Here is a 20118-nt window from a genome sequence, read left to right on the forward strand (position 1 = left end):
CCCTCTCAAATATTTTTCCAGAACCCATGCTATGAGGTGAGCCCAACTATATCTACCCTTGATAAAAATTATGATAAAGCTCCTCGGATGAGAAGAGAAACGTCTTCTGTTACAAATAAATCCAGTTGTTTTTGTCAACTTTTTTTAATTTACTGAGAAGCTTCATCAGCCGGCGTAAAACGAAGATGCATTGCTCGGAGTATGCGACATATTTTTGTAACCAAAACATGAATTGGTTTATGCTAATAGTTTGAATGTGTCTTACAGTTCAAACACAATAAAACTACAAACCTTATTTGGTCGTCGGTAGTTGGAGCTGGTGATTCATCTTGAGACATGTTCGGTGGTCTTCGGACTGTTTAACGTCTTCTTGTTTTGTTAATTTTTATTAACACCTTCTTGTGCGGAGATGAGGAAAATAATAAACCCCGGTAATCTACATCCGGGTCATCAGACCCGCTGATGACCCGGATGTACAATTTGTTCTAGCATCACTGCTGGTACATGGGAAACTTAGCGCCCCCTGCTGGCGACGCCGGAGTCAACAATTCATGCTTTTGAACAAGAGAAAAATAATCAATGAATGCATGCGACAAAGGATTTACTATGATTATAACAAAGATTCATTCAAGAAACCTCCCAATATAAATCATAAAACCATAATGACTTCTGCTCATTCTAAATTTGTGAAATGGCCTATATCTCCTAAAGTGAAAGAAAACCATTTTAAAATAATAAATAAGATATATCCAGTAGCCATGTTTCTGTACAGAAGATTTAAATTTGAGGTTGATTTGTGTACCTTTCGTAAATCTGAAGATGAATCCCTTGAACATTTGTTTTTTTCACGTCAATACTCACAAAGTTTTTGGACTGACATTACAAACTGGATTAATCTAAAACTTAACATTCCTCCCTTTGATGATGATGCCATTTTATTTTATATGGATAATTTAAACTCAGCTTACTCTGATGCCATAAATATAGTCATCCTTATAGCAAAGTACCACATTCATTGTAGTAAGTGGAGCGATAATAAGCCCTCCTTCCAGTGTTTTATGAACGAATTCAAGTCGTACTATTCTTCATTAAGTAGATTAAAAAACTGGAAAACTGCTAGAACCATCTCACAACAGATATCGAAAAACTTGTTTTAAGTTTCTCGTATTGTCTTGCTCCTTTTTTTTTTTCATTTAATGTGTTTTTATATATGTATTTCTCAATTTTCATCATTTTGTAAACCACCCCTTAGCTTGTAAACTGTAGTTATGACACCCTTCACGAGTGTTTGTATATATCTTTCTATTTTCTAGTGTTCTATAGTTCTGTGCTTTTATTAATAAATTAAAAAAAAAAAAAAAAATATGCAACTCTTCCGGCAAAATGAGTCTCAATGAGATGCCCCCCCCCCCAATATTGAATTATTTTAAATTCCCCATCTCATGCGCTTCAAAATGAGTAATAGTTTGTTGTAATTTCAAAGGAAATTATAAAAGTTAAAACATAAACAATAATTTCTAAAGATATAAATGTACGAAAACCTCAATTTAAAGGTAGATTAGGAAGATTAAATACTATTTTAAGCTACCAGGATTGCTAGTTGCTGTTATTATGGCGTTAATTTTAGACAAATATAATTTATGGCCCACAAATGTATATATTTTTACTAATTCTGCACTTCAGTCTGTTCTTTCCTACTCAAGTTTTTCATTTCAAGTCACATATAATAACACAATACATTTATGATAGTAAACGAGACATCTTACTAATTTACTATCCAAGTTTAATATCTAAAAGACCAATTTTATTTTACAATAAAAAAGTATTCTTTAGGGGACTTTTATTTTGCAATGTAAAATTTATTTCCCACTTCCTGGATACATTTGAACAGAGGCAGATGTCTTGCAGAGGCAGTCACAGCAGCAACACAGTGAACGGAGCATTTTCAACAATTCCTTTACAACAATGCCTGAGAATATGTATGACAAAAATATGTCCTTTAAGAAAAGAGTAAAGGACAGTATTTCACAAAAAAAAATCTCATAAATAGACAAAAGTCAGAGTGAAAACTTGTTTGCTTGCTTGTTGTGCTGATTTGTTAGTCAGCTTCCCAGTGGTGATTCAAATGTAATGACATTTCTGCTCCTAAAATGTGTCATTATTAGTCATACAGTACATGTTGTTTTGTTTTGTAACATATAGGCTACAGGTAAAATAGATCATAGGAAATGTATTTTATAAAATGTACATGCACATAAAATGTATGTACGTAAATGAAACACAAATAAAACGTAATGGATTAAAAAGGAAAACATGTATAACAAAAAAAGTAAAGAAATAAAATAGGTGTGCTTTTTTACGCTGGTGTGTGATTTGCATGTACTGAAAATCAATCACAAATACTAAATGTAAAGTAAAAGTGCTGAATTTTTGGCAAGTCTTTCAAAAAGTTGATAAAAAGGCTGGTGTAAAACACACACATTGCAAATATGTAAACGATATGTGTATCATCTCTCGTACAAGTCCAGCAATCAGACAGCTCAGGCGTCTGGAGGAGGCATTTTGGGAACTGGGAAGATCACTTTTTTGCGAAGTGAGAAGGCTGGTTGAGGCATCTGCTTTTTCCAACCATACGGACAGCTCTTCCTGCTAACATCTGCATTCACTTTTGTAAGGATGGAGACGAGGTCAACCTCCCTGAGAAAACAAAGACACGCTTCATTTAAACATCCAAAGGTAAAATTACAGATTACGCCGACAAAAGACGAGATCAAAATGGTCATTCCTGAGAGATTTGTCTTTCTTGAAAACGGTTTTCAAAAACTATCCTGGTGCTTTTAGGGCACTGGTTTGTTAACAAAATTATTATTGTTTCTCGTTGCCATAAAGGGTGAGAAACCATGCGATTGCCTGTGTGTATTGGTTTATCTGTCTTTTAGCAAAATATCTAATGAATCACTTAAAAGATCTGAATGAAACTATCAGAAAGTAATCAACCATTTTTAGAGCGAACCTGATTAAAGACGGCAGCCACAGCTAATTGACCTTAGCCAACACATAAATGACACTCAGTCAATAATATAGATTTTGAGCTCAAATTTGGTTTGGGAGTAGCAGCGAGTCGTTCACAACACAAACTCTGATCATGCAAAGATCTCTTTTAAAACACAGGTGTGCAAGTCGACAAGCAATATGCACAAATTAATGAATGTTACTTTTATTAAGCCATAATTCCACGAGTGACTTTTGAAATGGTATATTAAAAAAAAAAGACAAAAAATACCACATTTTAAACATTAAGGTGAAAATTTTAAACTAAAATTTAGAGTCATCTGCTGTGGGGGCCATAAAATAAATAAATAAATGTATTTTAAATAGTCATGACTCCATCTTGTTCAAACAGTGAGCAGTCATGTGGTGCTTCAGCTGCCCACGACTTCAAAAACTATTTAACAAGGCAGGAGAAACAACAAGGAAAACTGGAAATAAAGACAGAGTGTGTGTGGAATACTATGTTTTTTTTGTTTTTCTTCTGTGTGTGGAATACTATGTGATACTTGCCAAAGGCAGTGGTAAGTATGTGTACCTGAAGAGTACAATCTAGCTTTGTACTGTTGTTCTATTTGTTTTGCATCAGTAAAAACTATGAATGTTGTCTGAAATAAGAAAGAAATACACAATTATCTAAATGTATTTGCAATTACGTGGCCCCAAAACTTGTACAGGTGGACAATGAGTGTAGATCCTCAGAAATAAATACAATAAAATCACAATATCCAGGACTTTCTGTTGTTTTGCTCACCTTGGTACCATCTGGATAAGGTTTTGGCACAATGACTGGATATACCAGGTGCCATTAGTCCTATCCCTGAAGGACACATAACTGGGAACAGTGGCCATTCCCAGCAGGAAATCTGCTCCATTTGGGATGGACTCTGTAACTCTTGCATCACTACAAATATAGTCGTCATCATCTTCCTCTTCTCTTCCGTCTATTTCAACAGGTTTCTGCTCCTTGTTGCCCTGACAGGCCTGGATGAAAAACAGCTTGGGCTTTTCCACTAACGACACGCACCCCAGTCCATCAAAGGGGTCCATCAGCTCTTTGATTGTAACAGTGCAGCCGTCCACTCCGTACACAATCCCTTCCTTCCCGTGGCTCAGAACGCAGCACACCAGGCAGTCCATCTGACTGTGGTCTCCCTTGCCGAGCATCTTAAGCACAGACAGCATCGTTTCCTTGACAAGGTCTCGGTGTATCTGTACCTCGAAGTTGAGCCATTCAAACACCCTCTTCAGAGATTCTGAAAGGAACACAAACAAAAGCTTCTGTAACACAGAAAACTAACATCCGATTTCATTTGAGAAGTCTGAAATGAATAAAAACTAAACTTACGCTCGTCGACGTCAGTTCCAACTCGATCCTTCAGGGATACATCTGATTTAGAGAAGTCGTTGTTGTTCAGTATCACACAGATGCCTCTCTTTGCTGCCGTCATTGGATACGTCTCCAAACCCTGCAGAGAGAAATCCATCATTTCTGAACATTTCAAGGCCTGATGGGATTGTGATATAGAATTCAAATGTCCATAAAGTTGATCTTAAATCAGAAAACACCTGAAGTAAACAAAACAAACAAACAAACAAAAATCCTGCAGACTTTACTCAATCAACATTTGAGCTGTGATAATTAACACACAAAGAAAAACAAAATCACGCACCTCCATTTGTTTCTGAGCCTCAGTCATTGTGGCGCCTTGAGTCTCTTATGTGATGACCGTGTAAAACACATGTTCATTTTAGTCGTGACGCATTCAAAACTTTAAACATGTAACCAGTTCTTAATGAGATTTAAAAACTTGTAGGAAGCTGATATTGATGAATGTTTCATTACCCATTTTGTTCAATCCATACGAGACATTATTTGTTGGCAGGGGCTGACAGATGACTCCAACTTGACCAACATCTGGGAATGAATGAACACATGAATGAATGAATATATACTACACAGCGCTTAATAGTATTTATTCATTAATGGCCTAAAAGGGATCAAATTAAATAAAAAACGTACCATCGGATGAGTTGGAAGAATTCATGGACGGCAGAAAAGACTATAAAATAAATTTAAAATGACTATTACAGAATAGAACCTAAATTGCATCAAATTAGACTTTGACAGATTCTTACCGGAGGCATCGGTTGCACGCCTGCAGAAAAGGAAAACAAGAGAAAATTGGAAAAGGTGGAAACAATCGTGTCGGGTGTAACAGTACCAAGTTTGCAAGTTTGAAAGGTTGAAATAGCATCATTAAAGTTAGATTACTTTCATTTGATGTTTGCTTTACTAAGGAATCAAATACTGAACAACATTTTTGAAGCTGCAGCACAAACATCAAGCGATGCGCCGCAGAGGAAAACGTTCATGTCCTGTGTTACCTCTTCCCAAGGAGCCGGTCCTTTGAAATGATGCGGGGACCTAATATGATAAAGAACAAACAGTCGTTAAGTTTTGGGGATTAAAATGAATAAAAGCGTCAATAAGAAGATAATGTCAATAAAATCTTCCATGGAAGAGGTACCTCATTTGACTCGGAAGGTAAAGACAAAGATCTCGGTCGACCCATTTCTTCAGGTGAAATTTGAGAAAAAAACAACAAACTCATTTTAGATGCTTGATACAGTTCAAGAACAGCTGCATCCACAGTAAATTTCTAATGTGAAGTTCTCTGCTTTGACCCGACTGCCTAACTCGTGCAGGTCATTTTAAATTTTCCACCAGTCCACAGTCAACAGGTTTTCAGGCCTGCATCTGCCATTACGAGCTGCTTACCTGCTTTATACTGGTCGATCTTTAGATTCAGCACAGGACACACCGAGTTAAATATTTCCTCCAGCTTGTTGAGATTAGTTTCATTAATGAGATCCAAGTGCTCCATCTCCAAGAAGACATCCAGTGTAGTCTGAAAGTTAAACAAATTAGCAGGTGCCGTATTTTTTTGGACTATAAGGCACAATATCAATGAACGGGTTTGTTTTCATACATACGGCACATTAAGTGAAACAAAACAGTCAGATAAGTGAAACTTTATTCAACTCATTCACAGTAACCACATGTAACCACATGAAGAATGTTCTAAGAGTGTAGAGACAAAACAGAAACAGGTGGATTTGTTTGAAACTCATGTAAAGTAATCATCAGATGTATCTCTAAAACTGATTAACGTTTGGAGCCATTTTGATTCAAGATGGCTGCAAACAGCAGCCTCGGCAAACACATAATTGACAGTAAATCGGTTATTTTTTTATATATTGGGATGCAATTTAGTAAGGTTGTAGCTGAGAGCGATTTGTTATATGCAAATCAAAAATCCAAGATGGTCGACTTAGCTAAAAATGAAAAAAGATGATAACTCTCGCATTTTTAGAGCTATTCAGCTGAAATTTGGTATTGTAGCTGACAATGATCTCAAACATATAGTCAAATCACATTTTTAAAATGGCAGCAGCTTGGCAGTCCCCATCAAAGTTTCTCCAGGAACTTTCTGGTTAATACATAAGGTGCACCTGATTATAAGGCTCGCTGTCGATTTTTGAGAAAATTAAAGGACTTTAAGTGCGCCTTATATTCTGAAAAATACGGTACTTTTATCTTCAAACGTCATTAAAAAGTGGATTCTTACAGAAATGTTAGTTTGCTTTAATAATTTGTAAACACTTTCTGCAGTTTGACAAAATTATAATTTCAACATGAGGATTTTTATCTCCATGCCAGACACAGCCATAACAAGAAGCACTCACGTTTTCGGCTAGTTTTCTACGTGGAACTTTGCTGTTCAGCAGGAACTTCATACTTCGTAGGTCTTCATCAGTAATATCCTCTGACAGGCTGTAGAGCAGCTTCCTGAAATAAAAGAAAAACAAGATAAACGTTAATCTATAATGAAAGAAACAGATCAAATTAAAATAAATAATAATAAAATCGCCAGTGAGCCTTATAATCCAGCGCGTCTTGTGTGTTAATTCTGGTTGTGCTTCCTGACCTCAAATTGATTTTATGTGGTACACAGAGCTCACAAATCTGTCAAAATGAACTCATTTTGCCTAATGTACCTTATAATCCGGTGCGTCTTATAGTCCGATTTTTTTTTTCTTTTTGTTTAACTCTGAACAAAAAGTCATTCAGGCATAAAAAATACAACTTGAATGTATAAACCACTGTTGTGTCGGCGCATAAACAAGTTTGCAAAGAACCAATTTTTTTATTTGAATTTTTCTTTTGAATCTTTCAGATCGTTTTTACTAGTTTTTAATCTTTAAAAACAACACAACTTTATGTACATAAAATATTATTTTAGCGCCAATATGAGCTGAAAACTTGAAACAACAGTGGACAATCAGCCGAAGGATGATGCATCTCTCAAGCCCAGAATCTGTGATGGATTGTTAATTCTTTTTCTTAAAAACGTGACCTTCAGATACTGTTCATCTGTAATGGATGTGTGTTTTTAGATGTGATACTTCATTTGGTCTTCACTTATTAATTTTGCTGCATTTTAAGTATAAACTGCATAATATATAATGTATCTATGTATAAATAACATGATGAAGTACAAAGAACAGACTAAAAATGATTAAAGGCCAAAGACCAAAGAAAAACTTTGAGACGTTCAGAAAACTATTGATTAAGACCGCTTTATTAAATACAAAGTCTGACTCCTTAGAAAAAAATAAAATAAAATAATAGAATTTAAAACTTTTTTAACTTTATGATGTTCAGTACATGTCTGCAGTGTATTTCCAGTGACCAAATATTGAACACAGTCTTCTGTATGGTGCCTAAAACCACTTGATTCATAAATGTGACAGCAGTTTGTGTGTTTCAGTTGTTGGGAAAGCACGTGTGAAGAGTGCACCTGTAAGCAGAGATGTAATTACTGGTGATTTGGGCACTGAGATGGAGATCCCGCAGCAGACGAGGCTGCCGGATGATGGTGAGAAGTTCAGTAAGAAGCTGCGGCTTCTCAGCTGAGAGGACGTCTTTGTCCATTAGAGACGAGAAGAGGTCAGGGAAAGAATCCACTGAGTTTGGGTTTCGGCGCAGGAGGTCCATGCACAGAAAAGCTAAAGCTTTCAGCTCATCTTGGCCCAAGCTTTTCCCTACTTCCAGCAGCAGCTTTTGGAAATCCATATCCTGTATTTCAAACAAAACACAAAATCATTTAGACGTATAGTTAATGAGATGTGAAATAGTTTCCTTCTTTAATGAAAAAATGACTTTGAAGAATATATGAAATTAAATTTAGTAAAAAATTTCTTATGATATTTTAAATTGTTTTTTGACTGGGAATATATGGGGTCTTAGTTTCCAGTTTCCCCTTCAACTTTGAAAGTGCAATATTAAAAAGGGGGCTTGCATTATAATTTTAAATAAACGTCTTTAAACTAACTTGACTTATTACAGTCACAATGTAATAACAATAAATTATGTAAATGTACTTTTAATAACTTTAAAAACTTTTTAAAAGTTTCTGATAAGCTAAAGAACAAGATAACTGCGGGCGGCGGCAGCGCCGGTAGAAGCCTATCTTCGATGACCTCTTTGTGACCCTAAAAAAAAACTACAACAACGATCATATAAACCGATACGGGAGTGCTTCTTTTTAATAACTTTTAAGCCACCGAAAAGTTCAAAGTAGAGAGAAAATTATTTTAATAATTTTTAGTTTTGTAATGGCGTCTTTAAGGACATCCCTGCGGGCTTCAGAAACACTACAGAACGGTTTGTGTACATTTTTATGTACAACACCAACTGAAAGATCGTGTCTTCCCCGACAGTCTGACAGTCGTAATTTTTCTTCTACCAATTAACAGACTGAACACGCTGTCTGAAATTAGGTACTGTGTGTATGAGGTTGTATTTAGAGCTAAGCTACTGATTAAAAAACGAGGGCACAAACTGTAAGGTGCGCTAAATAAAAGTCCACAGAATGCAGCGGTACCTGTTTGAAGAGTTCACCGCTGGCCTGACAGAAGATCGTTCACTTCATAACGAAGAAGCTCTGAAAACGATGCAGGCGAACGAAGTGTTCTGTTTCAACCCGTCAAAGTTTACCGAGAGCTCAGTCGGACGTCGTCAGAACCAGGCGGAAGTAGAAAATGAAAGTAAAATGCGCAGATGACTCAGACCAGACGTTAATGTGCAGAAAACCCCTCCTTACTACGACTTACATAACTAAAGTAGGTTGTGTTGTAAAGTCATGGTAATTTAATTTATAAAATCTTAAGGTTTAATGTCATTAAAAGCGGCTGCAGATAAAGTGCTTCAACTTCTTGACCCAATGACTCCAATTAAGGCAAGCCAATTTATCATATAATGAGACAGGTTCTTACGAGAAGTTTATTTTTATTACTCCTTGCCAATGAACCTTCTTTATACCCATTACGCAGTTTGTCCTATCCACAGTCAATTTTCAAATACCTGAAATTTCTTATTTATTTTTTCAAGACATTTGACATTCCCTTTGATTTTGTTGGTGAATTTAGATGCTTATTGAGAACTTGATGAGATGCATTAACATAAAATGGGTAAAGTTATATTTAGTAACAGTGTGAATGAAGATAAAGTAGTCCCTCGTTTTTTGCAGGGGATCTGTACCTCCACGATAAGTGAAAACCGTGAAGTAGGATTAAGTAGTCCTGATGCATGCTCAATAATCCAGGTATCCATCCATTATCTTCCACTTATTCCGAAGTCGGGTCGTGGGTGCAGCAGCTTGAGCAGGGAGGCCCAGACATCTCTTTCCACAGCCACCTCTTTCCACAGCCACCTCTTCCAGTTCTTCTGGGAAGATTCCAAGGCGTTCCCAGGCCAACCGTGAGACATAGTCTCTCCAGCATGTCCTGGGTCTTCCCCGGGGTCTCCTCCCAGTTGGACATGCCCAAAGCACCTCTCTAGGGAGGCACCCAGGGGGCATCCTTACCAAATGCCCGAACCACCTCAACTGGCTTCTCTTGACGTGGAGGAGTAGCGGTTCTACCCCGAGTCTCTCCCAAATAACTGAACTTCTCATCTCTAAGGGAGAGTCCAGCTACCCTGTGGAGAAAACTCATTTCAACCGCCTGTATCCACAATCTCATTCTTTCGGTCACTAACCAGAGCTCATGACCATAGGTGAGGGTAGGAACATAGACCGACCAGTAAACAGAGAGCTTTGCCTTACAGCTCAGCTCTCTCTTCACCACAACGGACTGGTACAGAGTCCGCAATACTGCAGATGCTGCACCAATCCGTCTGTCAATCTCACGCTCCATTCTTCCATCACTCGTGAACAAAACCTCGAGATACTTGAACTCCTCCACTTGAGGCAGAACCTCACCCTCGACCTGAAGGGAACAATGCACCCTTTTCCGGTTGAGGACCATGGCCTCAGATTTGGAGGTGCTGATTCTCATCCCAGCCGCTTCACACTCGGCTGCGAACCGCTCCAGTGAGAGCTGGAGATCACGACTGATGACGCCAACAGGACCACATCATTTGCAGAGATGGAATCCTGAGGCCACCAAACCGGAAACCCTCCGCCAGCTGGCTGCACTGAGAAATTCTGTCCATAAAAGTTATGAACATAATCGGTGACAACTGAAGGGGGCCGACTTACTGCCTGCAATGCAAACCAAACTCTCGCACCGCTTGTATAGGGACTGAACAGCCCGTAACAATGGGTCTCCAATCCCATACTCAGAGAGCATCCCCCACAGTGTACCCCAAGGAACACGGTCGAATGCCTTCTCCAAGTCCACAAAACACATGTAGACTGGATGGGCAAACTCCCATGACCACTCAAGGACCCTGATCCAGTGTTCCATGGCCAGGATGGAACCCACATTGTTCCTCCTGGATCTGAGGTTCGACCAGCAATCGGGCTTGCTTCTCCAGTACTCCCGAATAGATCTTACCAGGGAGGCTAAGGAGAGTGATGCCCCTATAATTGGAGCACACCCTCCGGTCCCCCTTTTTGAAGAGGGGAACCACCATCCCAGTCTGCCAATCCAGTGGCACTGCCCCCGATGTCCATGCAACGTTGCAAAGGTGTGTCAGCCAAGACAGCCCCACAACATCCAGAGCCTTAAGGAAATCAGGGTGAATCTCATCCATTCCCGGAGCCCTGCCGCCTCGGAGCTTTTTAACTACCTTAGCGACCTCAGCCACGGTTATGGACGGATCAACCCCAAAGTCCCCCGACTCAGCTTCTTCCATGGAAGACATGCTGGTCGGATTGAGAAGGTCCGAGAAGTATTCCTTCCACCTCCTGATGACATCACTGGTTGAGGTCAACAGCATCCCACCTAAAAAAGTTAAATCTGGTCCTCTGAACATAAAAAAAAAATTGTAGAAACGTTTCGTCTTTCATCCGAAAGACTTCTTCATTCTGAGGTGCTGTATTCAGCTCAGTCTTATAAATACCACCTTCTCGTAGTGGATCAACCAGTTTGCTGCTGACAGCCAAAACCAGCTGCTCACGTGATCAAGGAGGACCATCAGCCTAACGATGGATTGTTATCACCCTGATGGCTGTTTGTTATTCACAGTAGTAAGTAGTAGTTTATTTTAGTATATATAAAAGTGTTTTAAACCCTTCCCACACTCTTGCAATATTCTAATGTTGCTAAAGTCTAAACGCTCTAAAAAAGAACAGCATGTCATGATTTCAGCTCTCTGCCTCAGGCTGCACTCTTGGCCACGCCCACTTCTCTGCTCTGCACAGAGATCCACTGATCAGCTGCAGGAGAAAGCTTCTCCCACAGCTGTGGGCTGCCCACAGGTGCTAAATTATGTAAAATAATTTATTATAAATAAAAAAATCCATGTCAATCGTGTGGCTCATCCATCAGTCAGCCATTGTGTGTCATGTCCAATCTTACTTTGAAAAACCACGACAGAGCAAGGCAGTGAAAAATGGACCGCCAAGTAGCGAGGGACTACTGTGTTTGAAATGTAAGCTCTTCCTAGAAAACAAATCAGATTTTTGTAAAATGTGAATAATGAATATCTGCCACACATATCAAGTCTAACCATTAAATAGTAAAATGACAATCTAATTGTTATCAATATTTAAAAAAAAAAAAACTTCAACTTAGTTTTCCTTATACACATCCAGACCATAAACTATTTATGTTTATATTAGATTTTTTCTAGATTAATTTATTGTTGTTCATCAAGTAAAAATTTTGCAATTATGTTTTTGCCTGTGACTGTGTCCATGCGAGTGTTTGTCTTGTCAGCAAAATATCTTATAAACCACAAGATGGATTTAAACAAAACTCTCAAACAGTATATAGTCATTGGATTTGCCTCCGTCAGAGGCCGTAATAAAACAAAGGGAATGTTTTATTTTAATGAAACCAAAAAATAAGCAAACCATTCAATCAAATGGGAGAAAAATGGGAGGCCTCTCTTTTAAAGCGATAGTTCTTGAACTCCACTGGAGACTCTGGCCTGCTGTTTCCAGTTCCAAATCAACTCCAGTCACCCAAAGAACATGAAACACACACAAACAGGAAGTCAAGGATAGGGCCTAAGGTCATAACATCTTCCACAACTGATAACATTTTACAGTCACTCTATTCAAGACTGGTTAGCCACCAACCATTGACCTTAACAAACACACACAAAAAAAATGGGCAGGGGTCATTACATCTGAAAACAGGCCAATAAAATAAAAAATCCTCCAAATTTCATAATTCAACTCAATAAAAATAAAGTAAAATGTACAAGTACTCACCAAATATGAATTATATTGATTGTGCAGCAAAGCAGTTACAGCTTCAAGTAGCTGAGCTCATCCCCAACACACACTCAGAGCATTGCTGCATTTGATTGCACAAACCATTATTTTTAAGATTCGGTCTTTTCTCAAGAGAAAACTATTTTAGTTTTGGCCTTTAAAAAAAAAAAAAAGTTTTAACCAAGTAATTTGAGATTATTTATTTTATTTATATGCTACAATGGTTTGCCATACACCTCCTGATAAATATGGTTATACAAGAGTCATAAAGCATCTCTAAGGAAGGAGCAAACAAAAGTTGATTTTATTATTCATACAAGAAATGTTCACTTTCTACACATTACATTAAAACATCAGCGTGTCAACAGTGATTTACTCACGTAAACAAGGCAGTTCAAGTAAAAATATGGTCATCAAGAACAATAATGACCTCAAGTTTGTTACCTTAACTTGTCATAAAACTTTAATCTGGGGGAAAAAGCCAATATAATAAACAACAGTTAATAAACATCCTTTGGATTTGACTGTATTATTTTAGGATTGTCCATCTTCTGAAACGTGTGGAGTGTGATTTATTTTGGTTCAGTCTTCAGGGTCCTGATGTGTCCTCTGCGTCTCACTCTGACTGTCAGCTTCGTCCACGAGTTTGCTCTTGAGCTGTTGAACCTAAAGGACTCTGCAAGAGACAAACACCATTCGTCCTTTTGTCAAACGCTTCTTGAAACAATTCAGGAAAACAATTAGTGGTAGAAATAATGCTGGCCTGTACGCTCTAAAACTTTTGTTATTGTCACATTTCTGCTCAAATACGGAGTTGAAAGTGTTTGAACAGATTGGAATTGAGTTATGGAGCATGCGAGTCATTGGGGCAGGTGAAAATCTGGAGACTAAAGTCAGACTGCATACATTCAGAAGGAAATCCAAGCAGTCATATGTAACAAAAATAAAAAGCTGCTGTTGTGATGAGTTCGCTGACACCTATTTTCTGCATTAAGTTAAACGTACGTTCACAAGGAAGTGAATTATTTCCAAAATGGTACTATCCCCAATTCTTGAAGCCTCAATCTGAGTCCAAGGATGTTGGAAATTATTATAGGACTGGACTGAAGCTTTTTTTAGACAAAATATAGTTTTTAATATAACATTATTTAAGATAAGATAAGATGACTTTAAGAATCAAATGAGGAATTTTGGTTATCATAGCAGTATCTATGTACTTTCAAAAAAATTACATTAGCAGCAGCATAACAGAGGTGCAAAAGATAAGAATAACAAAGTTAAACAGGGATGTTCGTAATAGCTTACCAGTAACAGCAACAATAATGTTTAAATAAAGTTTATGGTATGGGTTTAATACCAGAAAATGTCCAAAACAAAATTTAAAAAGTGCAAAATCAGTGCCAGAAAAAGAAGTTGGATTCATTTAAGGTTTTATTTAGCTATAATTGAAAACTGTACATAAATTAATGCTAAAGATTAAAGGAATGTGAAAACAAAATGTCTCATTAAGCTCATCAAATCACCAAACTATCATTGAAATATGCGAATTGTTTAGTTATATTTTGATGTAGTATAAGTTAGAAAAAGCTGACAAGGTTATCAGCCTAAAAATCCAAGAAATTGAGTATAGAGGCAAAACACAATGACAACTTCACCCAAACATCATCTGCTCAAAAGCAGCAGCTGCATCTGTGACCAGAACGGAACAACTGGACTGTGTCTTTGTCTGGACTGTGGTAAATCCCCCCCCAAAAAACACAGACTTTAAGTCTTTCACAAACCATCAAACTCCTCCACCCTGTTATTGCAGGATTGTTTCAAATGCAAACACATTGTCTTTATTCTGTGACAGATGTTAAGCTTCTTGTCATGAAAGTGTGTAAATTGATCTGCTGGTACAAATGTATGAACAATTGTTCTTCAAGTGGATGCTTTTACTATAAATTCGGTTTATTTATTCTATAAAAAAAAACAATTTAGTCTGATTTCATGACCTTATATTCGTATTTTGAGAAAGTTTCACCTTTAAATACACACATATTAGACTATATGTTAAAAACCTGCTTAAGACTTTGAGCCTTTGATTTAATACATTTGACCTAAATTAGCTTTTCTTTCATGTGTTTTATTGTCCTTTAATTCTTGTTTTCAGTTTATTTATATCATATGACTTTTGCTTTGTGCTTTATAAATAAATGAGCATATTAGTTTTATTTTTATTCTCTGTAATCTGTGTCATTTGCAGCTCTTACTGTCAGTAACCAGGGAGCGCACCGAGGTGACCTGTCTGCGCCCCAGGCCGTGGCTCCTGGACAGGACGCAGTCCAGATAGATGTCCCAAAAGACCCGGGCCAGGTCCCAGAACAGCGCCGTGTGCTTCCCGTTCTCCGAAGCCCTGAGGGTCCCCATGAGGTCCCAGAAGGCGGGCACGGTGTCTGCGATCCTCGGGGAGCGCATCTTGAGCAGCAGAGCCGAGGAGGAGTCCCAGCACTGCGGGTCCGCGCGGTGCGCCGTCAGGGGGTCCACCTGGTCCGGCTTCTGGGCCCGCAGCGGCACCGCACACAGGCAGGTCAGCACCAGAACTGCGGCCGGAGCCGGGTTAGACAGCACCGGGACCATCTGGACCAAAATAACGCACGGATCAGCTGTTCCAGAGGTTTATCAAAGTTCTGCAAACATCCGAGGGTTTGATGGAGAAAGATGCCCAAGAAGTTTTTTTTTTTATTCATAAAGTTAAAAAATATATATAATCTCAAGATGTAAACCTTTACATTTATGTGTTTGTTATTTTAAATATGCTCACCTCATAAGTCGGGCTGAATATCAGAGCTTTATGTTGAGCTGAGTTTAGTAAATACCTGTTTGGTTTCTGACGTCACTGCCTCCCTCCTTTGCAAGCAGCTGCTGTCTCCCTTAATATGAACATTTATTCATTTATTTGTTTGTTTGTTTTTATTTCGAACAGACAATAAAAAGTAAAAACAAAGGAAAAAAAAAAACAGTCACATGCACTTTTACACAATTTGTTAGAAAAGGAGCATGAAGATTTTATGATTTCCATCAATATACAATCATTTTTGTCTCCCCACAACAAATAAACTTTATAATATTCCCACATTAAATGATGCTTAAACCTCACATTCTCATTGTTAAATGTACAATTACACATTATTAATATCAACAATATCGGTTTTGTCTTTGAGACACCCATCCCGTACGACATATTTTCCAATATTAAAATCTTAAAATGTTCTTTAAAAATTAATAATGCTTTATTGTTTGCAGGAAAACAAAAGTTTTATATGAATGTCAACTTGCAGTCTTAATTCGACCATTTTTGTGGTTCATTTTGCTGCATTTTATTTTAAATTTCAGAGTTTTCTACATTAAAAAAAGAAAGCCGAGCAGCTTTAAGTCTACATTTTTATAAAGTGGGGTAATTTAAAAGTGCATTAAAGTACACTCTGAAGTAAAACGTCTAAAAAAAACGAAACATGTAAATGAAAATAAAATCTCAAAAACAAAAACCTAGCTGTAAATTATAAGAGAAGAGGAGAATAAAATAATTTAAATCCCTAAAGCTTTATTTTATTGCTGTATTATATAAAAATTACTCTGTGTGTTAACCCACTTTTAAACAATGACATGGAATATGAATAATTATGTTTTAAATATTGGAAGAATTTGATCGTCTCATTTTAGTGCAAATGATATAAATTTCCATTATAAAGTGACATGAAGAGATTTAACAAGAGGTGAAATGCTCTTAGGGTTAGAATCCAATAGTTCAGGAGATATTTCATATTGAAGTGTGGTTCTGTGGATATGTTCTGAACAGCTAGTATCTTACCTGTTATAGATGCCTCCTTAGATGACATCAGTTTGGAAATATTGTTCAATTGAGAAAACATGGTTCTTATTTTTGTTGATGACCTTTTGTTTTTTCTATCTTCTTATTGTGGTTTGGCCTTTTTTCATTATTGCCACCATTTTAAACAGGTGCAATGCAAACAGTCAGTGGGGTAAAAAAAAAAAAGGTCTGAGCTGCATGCGCTCATCTGCAGAGACAGACCTTAGCGGACAGGTAAAGTGACCAATTTATGTTGCAGGGAGAGCAGACATGGAAGGCACAAAGAAGCAGTTCATTGCCCTCAGACTGACGAGCATAAGGCTGGTCTCAGCAGGAGAACAATGTTCACTGCCATCCTGAAACAACTTCAATCTTTTATAACTATTTATGCACATTCTACGTTATAAACCTTTACACTGCTGTCAATTTTGCATTCATTTCCACACATATTCTGGCAGAAAATAATATTTCTGCAACTATTTTTTACAATGTGAGGCACTATTTGCAACAGGTAAAATATTAATTATATATAACCTTTCAAAGAAACTGCTTTTAAAAAATCTGAGCAATAGTCCAAAGTGTTCATAGAATTTTTTTTTGAATCAAATCAATTTTAGCGCATGCTGCAAATCATGAAAAATGATGTTTTCCACGGTGAATGTTTTTCACGATTTTTATTCAGAGAACAAACAGGGTATTGTCCTCAACATAAACTAAAAAACAGGAGATTTTCTGTTGAAAATAAGCTGCCTGACCACACAAACCTCAGTGGTGAACAGTGTTTGAGTGAAAACCCGTTCTGATTTTCTGCTTTTACTGAAATGTCACATGCATACCTTCACTCAAATGTAATTATTTTCACAGTGAGGGGCCAACACTAAAAGTACCGGACGGGTGTCTTACTCACTCATTCACCCCCCTGATGATGCAAAGCTAAAGCCTTTACAACATTTCCGCTGCCAGGGCTAAATTATAACTTTAAAACGATGAACACGGAGCTTTAAACGTAATGCTAGGGAATTTGTTGGACGAAAGACAGTAAGGCACAAATTATTATGTTGGTTTAAGAAAAAGAAAAAAAAAACTTGTCACTCAATTATTAGAACAAAGGCAATGCATGCAAACAGCTGCAACATCTGAACTCTTAAGACAATACAACTCACATTAGGGTGTAATCAGATGAAACCTCTTTAGGTGAGTCTAACAGAAAACACAGGTGTCTGTGGATGAGGAGCCAAATTAGCATTTGCGTTGTTTTGAGACACGACCTTTAGAAAAATAGTTCTTTGCTGTCTACAACTAAAATAGGAATTATTTATTAGGAACTGAAATCAGACTGAGATTAGGGCAGTCCAGAGCATCATCAGAATGACCCTTTGACCCCTGCAGGACAAGAAGGTCCACAACAGCATTAAAGGCCCGGCTCACGCCAACATCTGTTCACACCAGGACTGTGAAATGGACAACTTCAAGACTGAATAACACTCCCTATACCCTCAAGCCATTGAATTAATTAACACCCTTCCAGCTTCTATTAACTTTATTTAACCACAACAACCTTTTGAAACTTTATACAAGGATTCAATCCATTGATAGTGTTTATTGCATTGTTTGTCCATTTTATTCTCTTTTTATCCTTACTGAGTTTTGTTTAATGCCTGTTTAAATATAAATATGTGCTTTTTGTGATCACATGATGGTGGCAAGAAAACAAACAGATCTAAGAATTTAAAAGCACAATGAACTTGTTTGTTTGCATCTCTGCAGAATGAAGTCCTTTGGATGAAGGACTCAGAATGAAGAAGTCCTTTGGATGAGGGACGGAACGTCTCTCAACACAAAAAAAAAAAGGAAACTGTCCAGATGATCTGACTGAACATTATTGGATTATGGATTACTGAGCATGAACCTTGATGAAATGAACTTGTTAGTTTTCTGCGTATGACAAAGATTTTGAACTTTTTGAACGTTGAGAAGATCTGTGGAAAAATGACGCCACAAACAAGAGTAACAAGACAAGATATACTGTTTGTTCATGTCAGTTTTTGGTGAATATGAAAATAAATTAACAGAATTGTAATATATTATAATAATAAATATTATTATTATATGTATTAATGTAATATAATAATCATTATTATTATTAGTTTTCTATTTTTTAGAGCTGCTGACTCTCAGCGAAAAGGTTGCCTGTTCAAATCCTGGCCTGGGACCTTTCTGGGTTTAGCTTGCATGTTCTCTCCGTGCATGCGCGGGTTTTCTCCGGTTTCCTCCCACGGACTAAAAACATGCATGTTAGGCTGACTGGTAACTCTAAATTGTCCCTAGGTGTGAGTGAGAGAGTGTGAATGGCTGTTTGTCTCTATGTGTCTCTGTGATGGACTGGAGACCTGTACAGACCTGGAAGAAGCGGGTAAACATAATGGATGGATGGATTTTCCGTTTTTTTATGCTTTCTATTTTAGAATTAGCATTTTCACATTACAACCAGGCTCAAACCATGAACCTAGAGTAATGAAGCCTGGATGGAGAGGACACTTATTTGATGGAAAGTGCCTTACTTAAAATATGTGCTGTGCCCAAGAGGGTGATTATTATTATTATTTTGTATTTCTGTCACTTTGCTGTTGCCTGGATTTGGTTGATGACCTTGTCCGTCCCCTTTTTTGACAAGGCCCACTGCTCCGATTATTACTGGGACAACGTTTGTTTTCAGGCTCCACATATGTTCAATTTAAAACGTTCATGCCAAAATATATATATATATTTTTTTTTTTAATTATTGTTTCAGCCTTGCATCTACATGTTTTAGTAGCCACAAAACATTTTTCGGTGGAAAAATCTTGAAATGCCACCTTTGTTTTTGCGTTGACAGCCAAAATGCAACCATTTGAAAACAATATTGTTATAGCCCTATTTCTAATCTAACATACAACTCATTTTTCTCTTTCTATTTAAGCTTCATTTCCATCCTGTAAGCTCTATACGCATGCTCCACGCCTTGTTTCCTGTTTTTCTAACAGCACTGCAGCGCCACACACAGACCTGGCATAGTTACTACAGCATTTTGAGTCATCTCTGATGTTTCTGTGTGGATGAAGATTTTTCTAGCTGTGTCAGGTTTTATGAGATCATAGACAAAAACAGACAAAGCCTGGATAAAATTTACCAGTCGTTTATTGATGGGTCCAACTGTACATGATGGAGTGAGAAAGGGACACCAGACGATGAGCCACATGGAGGATTACAACAATGCCAGTGCTATGGCAGCACCTGGAACACACCATCAGCTGGACTGGAAACGATGGCTCTGCACGTAGAAACTGTTCAGGCACCATACAGTCTGTGTGTGTCTATCTGTGTTTGTGTGAGATTAGAAATTTCAAACTGGATGAAAAACACAAAAATGACTTTCGGTTCCACAAATGGGAAAGGGGTGCTTTCTTGCTTTAAACTGGTATTTAGTGTTTTTTATTTTATGTTTTG

General features: G+C 37.5%; 3 protein-coding genes across 3 annotated transcripts in view; all 3 read right to left on the reverse strand.

Annotated features, from left to right (window-relative positions):
• Positions 1 to 338, reverse strand: part of prkra (protein kinase, interferon-inducible double stranded RNA dependent activator) — a 3260-nt gene extending 2922 nt beyond the window's left edge. Inside the window, exon 1 of the mRNA XM_037686162.1 lies at positions 292 to 338. Coding sequence (XP_037542090.1) covers positions 292 to 338 — 47 coding nt within the window. The remainder of the gene's footprint in view (positions 1 to 291) is intronic.
• A 2027-nt stretch (positions 339 to 2365) lies between these two features.
• casp10 (caspase 10, apoptosis-related cysteine peptidase) lies at positions 2366 to 8188 on the reverse strand. The gene is made up of 12 exons (XM_037686163.1): positions 7914 to 8188; positions 6799 to 6901; positions 5831 to 5960; positions 5580 to 5626; positions 5437 to 5476; positions 5188 to 5207; positions 5072 to 5111; positions 4895 to 4966; positions 4722 to 4765; positions 4397 to 4517; positions 3803 to 4304; positions 2366 to 2697 (listed from the first exon to the last, which is right to left on the reverse strand). The coding sequence occupies exons 1-12, from the start codon at positions 8186 to 8188 to the stop codon at positions 2541 to 2543; spliced, it is 1551 nt and encodes a 516-aa protein (XP_037542091.1). The 3' UTR covers positions 2366 to 2540.
• A 1822-nt stretch (positions 8189 to 10010) lies between these two features.
• Positions 10011 to 15401, reverse strand: LOC119418872 (protein FAM237A-like; the record flags this gene model as incomplete). The annotated part of the gene is made up of 3 exons (XM_037686164.1): positions 15035 to 15401; positions 13403 to 13458; positions 10011 to 10064 (listed from the first exon to the last, which is right to left on the reverse strand). Coding segments are annotated over exons 1-3 (477 nt in total), but the record flags the coding sequence as incomplete, so codon positions are not given.
• Positions 15402 to 20118: the final 4717 nt, after the last annotated feature.

This window comes from Nematolebias whitei, chromosome 13 (genome assembly GCF_014905685.2).
Source record: "Nematolebias whitei isolate Nwh7 chromosome 13, NemWhi1, whole genome shotgun sequence".
Lineage (NCBI taxonomy): Eukaryota > Metazoa > Chordata > Actinopteri > Cyprinodontiformes > Rivulidae > Nematolebias > Nematolebias whitei.